Raw genomic sequence first — 7,836 nt, 5'->3', positions numbered from 1 at the left:
TTACAGAAAAGTAGCCAATCTGATCACTCGGACCACAGCCTTGTCTCACTCAATGAAACGAAGCCATGCCATGTGGGGCCACCCAAGACGGGTGGGTCATGGTGCAGAGGTCTGACAGAATGTGGTTCACTGGAGAAGGGAATGGCAAACCACTTCAGTATTCTTGCCTTGAGTTCAAAACCCCATGAACAGTATGAAAAGGCGAAAAATAGGACACTGAAAGAGAACTCCCCAGGTCAGTAGGTGCCCAATATGCTACTGGAGATCAGTGGAGAAATAACTCCAGAAAGAATGAAGAGACGGAGCCAAAGCAAAAACAACACCCAGTTGTAGATGTGACTGGTGATAGAAGCAAGGTCCGACGCTGTCAAGAGCAATATTGCATAGGAATCTGGAATGTTAGGTCCATGAATCAAGGCAAATTGGAAGTGGTCAAACAGGAGATGGCAAGAGTGAACGTCAACATTCTAGGAATCAGCGAATTAAGATGGACTGGAATGGGTGAATTTAACTCAGATGACCACTATATCTACTACTGTGGACAGGAATCCCTTAGAAGAAATGGAGTAGCCATCATAGTCAACAAAAGAGTCCAAAATGATGCAGTCTCAAAAACGACAGAATGATCTCTGTTCGTTTCCAAGGCAAACCATTCAATATCACGGTAATCCAAGTCTATGCCCTGACCAGTTACACTGAAGAAGCTGAAGTTGAATGGTTCAATGAAGACCTACAAGACCTTTTAGAACTAACACCCAAAAAAGATGTCCTTTTCATTATAGGGGACTGGAAGGCAAAAGTAGGAAGTCAAGAAACACCTGGAGTAACAGGCAAATTTGGCCTTGGAGTACGGAGTGAAGCAGGGCAAAGGCTAATAGAATTTTGCCAAGAGAACGCACTGGTCATAGCAAACACCCTCTTCCAACACAAGAGAAGACTCTACACATGGACATCACCAAATGGTCAACACCGAAATCAGACTGATTATATTCTTTGCAGCCAAAGATGGAGAAGCTCTATACAGTCAGCAAAAACAAGATTGGGAGATGACTGTGGCTCAGATCATGAACTCCTTGTTGCCAAACTCAGACTTAAATTGAAGAAAGTGGGGAAAACCACTAGACCATTCAGGTATGACCTAAATCAAATCCCTTATGATTATACAGTGGAAATGAGAAATAGATTTAAGGGACTAGATCTGATAGAGTGCCTGATGAACTACGGACGGAGGTTCGTAACATTGTACAGGAGACAGGGATCAAGACCATCCCCAAGAAAAAGAAAGGCAAAAAAGCAAAATGGCTGTCTGAGGAGGCCTTACAAATAGCTGTGAAAAGAAGAGAAGCAAAAAGCAAAGGAGAAAAGGAAAGATATACCCATTTGAATGCAGAGTTCCAAAGAATAGCAAGGAGAGATAAGAAAGCCTTCCTCAGCAGACACGAGTTTGATTCCTGGGTCGGGAAGATCCCCTGGAGAAGGAAATGGCAAGCCACTCCAGTATTCTTACCTGGGAAATCCCATGGACAGAGGAGCCTGGTGGGCTATAGTCCATGGGGCTGTAAGAGTCAGGCACAACTGAGCGACTAAACAACCACCAACCCCAGGACAACAGATGCTGGTGGCTCAGACCAGAGAGGGGACGGTGGAGGTGGTAGAAATAGAGAAAGCAAGAAAGAAAAAATAGAAAGAAAGAAAGTGTAGCTGCTCAAATGTATCCAACTCTTTGCAACCCTATAGACTGTAGCCCGCCAGGCTCCTCTGTCCATGGGATTTTCCAGGTAAGAATACCGGAGTGGGTTTCCATTTGCTTTTCCAGGGGATCTTCCGGACTCAGGAATCTAACTCAGGCCTTCCTCATTGCAGGCAGATTCTTTACCGTCTGAGCCACCAGGGAAGCCCGTGGAGGTGGTAGGCAGAGGTCAGACAAGATATAGTCTCCAAGTAGAGCCAAGATGATTTCCTGGTGGATTAAATGTAGGGCATGAGAGGAAACAGAAGAATGAAGGGTAACGACAACACTGCTCTAAACAACTGATGGAAGGGAGTTACCAGGGCCGGAGAGAGTAAGACTAGAGAAGAAGCATATCTGTGGAGAAAGGAGGCAAGGTTGGGGCTCAGTCTGGTGCCTGCTGGGCTTCAGAGGCTTACTAGTCATTCAATGGGGGTAGAGAGTCAGATACTTAAATGTAGAGTTTAGGGAAAAGTTTTGGGCTGGATATATTAATATATATGTGGATGTTGTAAGCACAGAGAGGATACTCAAAGCTACGGGGGATGAGAAGACCAAAAACAGGAGGACAGTTAGAAAAAAGCAAAAGGCTAAGTCCTAGAATACTTCACAGTTTAAAGAGAAGGGAACCACAAGGAATCAGTGAAGAGATGGATAATGTATGACAAGTGGAGGAGAGGGTGGTATTCTACAAGTCAGGTGAAGAGAATATTTCAGGGGAGGAAGGAGTAGGGCACTACATCAGATGCGCCTGACAGGTCAATTAAGTGAGGACGGAGAACTGACCGTTAGATTTAGCAGCCTAGAAGTTACTGACAAGAGCAGCTTTCCCAGAGTGCCAGGAACAAGGAAAACCATCATCTAAAAGGACGCTGGGTGCAGCAGGGAATACAGCGTGACTGCTGGGCATCTGTAGGGTCCCCGTGAGATGAAGGGTGCAAGGCAGGTGGGGCAGAGTAGGGATTAATCAGAGTTGTGACCTTGTCACAAGCAAGTGTAAAGAGGCAAGAAGAGGGTAAGGGGTTACGGGCATTAAGAAAGGAAGTGATTACACTGATTGACCACGGAATGTAAGCTATGTAGGAGGGGAACAAGGGCGTGAGAGAGGTGAGAGACAGGGAAAAGCAGAACACAGGTCTGCTGGGTCAAAGGGCTGTTGGAGTTGGGGAACGAGGAGTAAGCTGGAGCGACAGGAGTGTTGGAGAGGCAGGGTGCACTGGGATGAGAGTGGCACAGTTCTTGAGAATGATAAGGGCTGCTGCTGCTGCTGCCGCTAAGTCAGTTCAGTCGTGTCCGACTCTGTGCGACCCCACGGACGGCAGCCCACCAGGCTCCCCCGTCCCTGGGATTCTCCAGGCAAGAACACTGGAGTGGGTTGCCATTTCCTTCTCCAATGCATGAAAGTGAAAGTGAAAGTGAAGTCACCGAGTCTTGTCCGACTCTTAGTGACCCCATGGACTGCGGCCCAACAGGCTCCTCGGTCCATGGGATTTTTCAGGCAAGAGTGTTGGAGTGGGGTGCCATTGCCTTCTCCGAATGATAAGGTCTAGGGTATGATAAACCCCACTCCAGTGTTCTTGCCTGGAGAATCCCAGGGACGGGGGAGCCTGGTGGGCTGCCGTCTCTGGGGTCGCACAGAGTCAGACACGACTGAAGCGACTTAGCAGCAGCAGCAGCAAGGTATGACAACACGGTGAATGGCCACGGCCGAGGAGAGTAGATCAAGAAACGATCACTGGAAGGGAGAGCTGAAGGAACCTGGGGGCAGTTTTCAGATTTAAGAATCAGAAGACTTGGCTTCAAATTCCAGCTCCATCACTTACTAGCTGGAGAAATTTTAAGTAAATGCTCTAACGGTTTGCTTCCTCATCCTCCAAATGAGAATAAGAATGTATACCTTGGCTGGTTGAGAATTGGTAATGTGAAAAAACTCCCACAATATAACACAGGTTAGATAAGAACACATTAGTTTCATAAAAACACATTAGTGACACACAACGAACACTAAAAGGCTGCCATGGGCTTCCCTGGTGGCTCAGTGGTAAAGAACCCGCCTGCTGATGGAGGACACAGGTGTGATCCCTGGTTCGGGAGGATCCCAGTGCCGAAGTGAAGCCCAGAGTGGCAGTGAAGCCCCTGTGCCACACCACTGAGCCCTGGCTCTAGGGCCCAGGAGCCACAGCTACTGAGCCCACGCGCCACAACAAAGAGTACCTCCTGCTCGCTGCGAACAGAGAGCCTGTGCAGCAACAAAGACCCAGCACATCCAAAAATAAAATAAATATATAAATTTAAAAGGCTGTCCAAGTAAGAGAAGGAAAGGAATGATGATTGAGAATAAAAGAGAATTAAAAATACAGCTTTATAAGTTTCCCTGATAGCGTCCCACAAGCTAAACAGTATGATTAACAGAACCTTCAGCTGAGGTCAAAACAAAAGAAAAATAAAGTAAAAATAGGAAGGATGCAATAGACATTTTTAGAGGCTAAATCAAGAGGACTTATGACTACTTGAATGTGGGTACTGCAACCAATGTAAGGAAGGAAGTTGGACCTGAGAAGAAAAACAGATATAGAAAGCACTAAAGGAGGAATCTGTCCAAGAGGGAAACTCAAAATGGAAATTTGAGCCACACCTTATTTCTCAGAATTGTCTTTCCTCAAATTTCTCTCCTTCCCTTTAACATTATACATCCATTCTTTCAACTGATAGTTACTTTGTATATCCACTTCCTCACCTCCTACTCATTTTTCAACCCCTCTGGTGTGGCTCCCATGCCCACCACTTTATGAAAACTGTCTCGTCATCATCACCCACAACTTCCATGTTGCCAAACCCAATGGTCACTTTTCAGGTCTCATCCCACCTGAGAGAATGCCTGCCTCTGAGATTTCAGAGGCTTCTTGGCTTCTATACCACCATGCTTTTCTGAGTTTTTCCAGCTCTTCCTTTTCTAACAAGCTTCTAAACATTGGTCCCAAGTGTTTTCTCTACAGGGTGTTCCTGATGTTCTCACCTATTTCCATGGTTTTGCCAGCTATACAATGAAAGTGAAAGTGTTGGTCGCTCAGTCGTGTAGCTTAGACTCTTTGTGACCTCAGGGACTGTAGCCCGCCAGGCTCCTCTGTCCATGGGATTCTCCAGGCAAGAATACTGGAATGGGTAGCCATTCTTTTCTCCAGGGGATCTTCCTGATCTAGGGATCTAACCTGCCTCTCCTACATTGCAGGCAGATTCTTTACCATCTAAGCCACCAAGGAGCTGGGAGCTATACAGTAATGATGACCAAATTTACTTCTCAGTCCATAGGCCACTTCCCCCAGTGTCAAACTCTTATCCAAGTGATTATTGACCCTTTCACCTGACCCACTCAGGTAAGTCACTTGCTGCTGCTGCTAAGTCGCTTCAGTCGTGTCCGACTCTGTGCGACCCCATAGACGGCAGCCCACCAGGCTCTGCGGTCCCTGGGATTCTCCAGGCAAGAACACTGGAGTGGGTTGCCATTGCCTTCTCCATTGTGTGAAAGTAAAAAGTGAAAGTGAAGTCGCTCAGTCGCGTCCGACTCGTAGCGACCCCATGGGCTGCAGCCTACCAGGCTCCTCCATCCATGGGATTTTCAAGGCAAGAGTACTGGAGTGGCTTGCCATTGCCTTCTCCGGGTAAGTCACTTACCACGTCCAAAAAAAGTAACTCTCAATTTCCAAACCTGGTCACAAGACCTACAAAGCCCCTGCCTACCGGTCGGACGTCACTCGATGTTCAGTTACAATGTCATGGTCCTTGCCCGTGTAAGGCTCTTTCTTGCTTACTCTTTTTGTGTGCTTGCTTCTTCTGCCTGGAACTCGTTTTCCAGAATCTGCTTAAAGATCTCTGAGTTCCTCCTCCGACTCTGCTCTTCTCAAAGTGAGCACTCAGCCTCATCTGTAACTATTTAGTTTCCTCTCTTCCGAACTAAAACACATGCTCTAAGAGGATGGGATCTTATCTATTTTGTTATTTATTGTAATCGATCTCTACATCTGAGAGAGGGTCTGGCCCCATGGGGACACTGGGTACTTGTTGAAAGGATGTAAAAATAAATGCAAGCGTAATAACCATATAGCGGTAACCTCCATACTTCTATGGCCCTGAACAAACGTGCACTCCGGGAAAATCTCTTTTTTAACGAATAGACACCACCCAAGGTGTAAGAGCCCGAGGAAAAGGCGTCTGGTATCCCGCTCACAGCCGGAAGTGCAGCCCGGGCCGACGCCGCGTCCTGATTGGCCGGACCTGCCCGCCTGCCCACCCCGCGCTGGCCCTCCTCTCCCAGTCTGCCGGCCTCTCGCTCAGCCCCGGGAAAACAAAACCAGCGACAAGGCCGAGAATAACCGCACTCCCCGCTCAGGCCCGCCCGCTTCGCACCGCCCTTCCCGCCTAGCCCCCGCCACACAGCCTTACCAGAGCAGGGAGGTCTCATCTTGTCCTCCGCGTCGCCAGAGCTGGTTTTAAATTGCGCGCCGAGACGCCAGGTCGCCGTAACGGCCGTGATGACGCCAACGTGGGCGGGGCCAGAGGCGCGCCTGCGCAGACCGCTTTAGTCCTCCGCGCGGAGAGTTCGCCCAGCGCGTGGAAGTGAGAAATCAGGGTTGAGGGCTCGCGGCTCGAGTCGTGAGGGTGGACCGTAGTGGATCTGTGGAGCACGCCATCCCCCCGAAATAGTATGGAGACTCCATCCTTTCAAGCGCTAGACGCGAAACTGGGTCCTAAGAACCGAGCGTGGAGCTGAGCGGGCGGCACTTCTGATTTCACGAAATTCATTAACGGAGGAGGCAGGTGACCAAGGAAACGAAGGTTGATTTTCCCATTGAGACCTGTGCTGTGAGGGCAGCAGAACACCCACTAAGGAGGCGGGAAGTGATGGACTGGATGTGGGATGGAGGTGAGAGGGAGCGGACACCGGAATGAAGAGCGTTAACAGGCGGGGGAAGAACTGATGCAAAATATTGTGTGTACTTTAATGAAGACTGTCGTTAATATATATTCTTGCGAAAAGATTCCTAGATATCTTATCCCCTGTCAAAAAAGTAAGGTTAAGATTGGAAGTGAGACAGGTGTTTTTGTGCTGCCTGTCTGTTCATTCCATCATTGCATCCAAAGAATTGTATTATGGGAGAAAAGACTGTTCCCCCAAGTGTTCCTAGAGCATCCTATAATTTCTTAACACATTGCATTTTATACAGTGCCTCTTCGCAAGGGTGCTATTGGCATTCAGGGTGAAACAGTTCTTAGCATGTGACACTCTTGCCCTCTCTGTAGGACTGTTCAGTGTCCCTGACACTGAATGCCCTTCAGTCATTTTGGTAACCAAAAAAAGTACTACCCGTTGAAAACGACTTTTTAGGCCGATTTACCTTTTGCACAAACTTGTGCTCCCAGTGACCACCTTCAAATCTTTCGTATAAGGCAGTGTTCGATAGAACAAAGAAAACAAGTTTACCCAGGAACCCAAATCAGCACCCAGGAGCCATCCTGGACACCTCCCTCTCCCTCACTCTATCTGCTCAATCCATTGCTGGACTCTCTTTAGTTGCTAAAAGTCTCTTCAAAACTACATCTCTTTCCATCCGTGTTTCCTTCCTGCTGGCCCACAGCAGCCACAAACCTGCTCAGACCCCCTTCTCCTGGGGCCCAGGGTGGTGTTTCCTAAGTTCAGGATCCTTTTCTTCTTCATCTTCACCCAGTTAACTCCCATCATGTTTCAGCTCACGTCCTCAGGGAGGCCTTCCCTGATACACTCAAGTGTCCTTACCGGAGGCATCAGTAGAACTTGTCACCCTTGTGGATTTTGTTTTCGTGTTTTTCTTCGGCTGCACAGTGCCATGTGCCATGCAGGATCTTAGGTCAGGGATGGAACCCCGTGCCCCCTGCAGTGAAGGCACGGATTCTTATTCACTGGACTTCCGGGAAGTCCCTACCTTTGTTAATTTTACATCTGCTGGGGTGACTCTTTTGTATCTGTCTCCTCCATAGACTGTCATCTCCATGAGGTCAAAGCATACCTTTGTTCACCATTGTTTTCCCAGAGCTTGGTGCTAGCCCTGGACACAGCAAGTGCTTAAATACAT

General features: G+C 48.1%; 1 protein-coding gene across 2 annotated transcripts in view; it reads right to left on the bottom strand.

Annotated features, from left to right (window-relative positions):
- NCAPH (non-SMC condensin I complex, subunit H) overlaps positions 1-7,608 on the bottom strand; it is a 35,376-nt gene extending 27,768 nt beyond the window's left edge. The window contains exon 1 of one of the 2 annotated variants that reach the window (XM_010829588.1): positions 6,170-7,608. In XM_010829588.1, the coding sequence (XP_010827890.1) occupies positions 6,170-6,188 (19 nt within the window). In that variant the 5' untranslated portion in view covers positions 6,189-7,608. The remainder of the gene's footprint in view (positions 1-6,169) is intronic. The other variant, XM_010829589.1, reaches the window with a different exon arrangement.
- Positions 7,609-7,836: the final 228 nt, after the last annotated feature.

This window comes from Bison bison, unplaced genomic scaffold (assembly GCF_000754665.1).
Source record: "Bison bison bison isolate TAMUID 2011002044 unplaced genomic scaffold, Bison_UMD1.0 scf7180017864508, whole genome shotgun sequence".
Taxonomy (NCBI): domain Eukaryota; kingdom Metazoa; phylum Chordata; class Mammalia; order Artiodactyla; family Bovidae; genus Bison; species Bison bison.
Note: the sequence above shows the minus strand (reverse complement) of the source record. Positions and strands in the feature narration are given on the sequence as shown.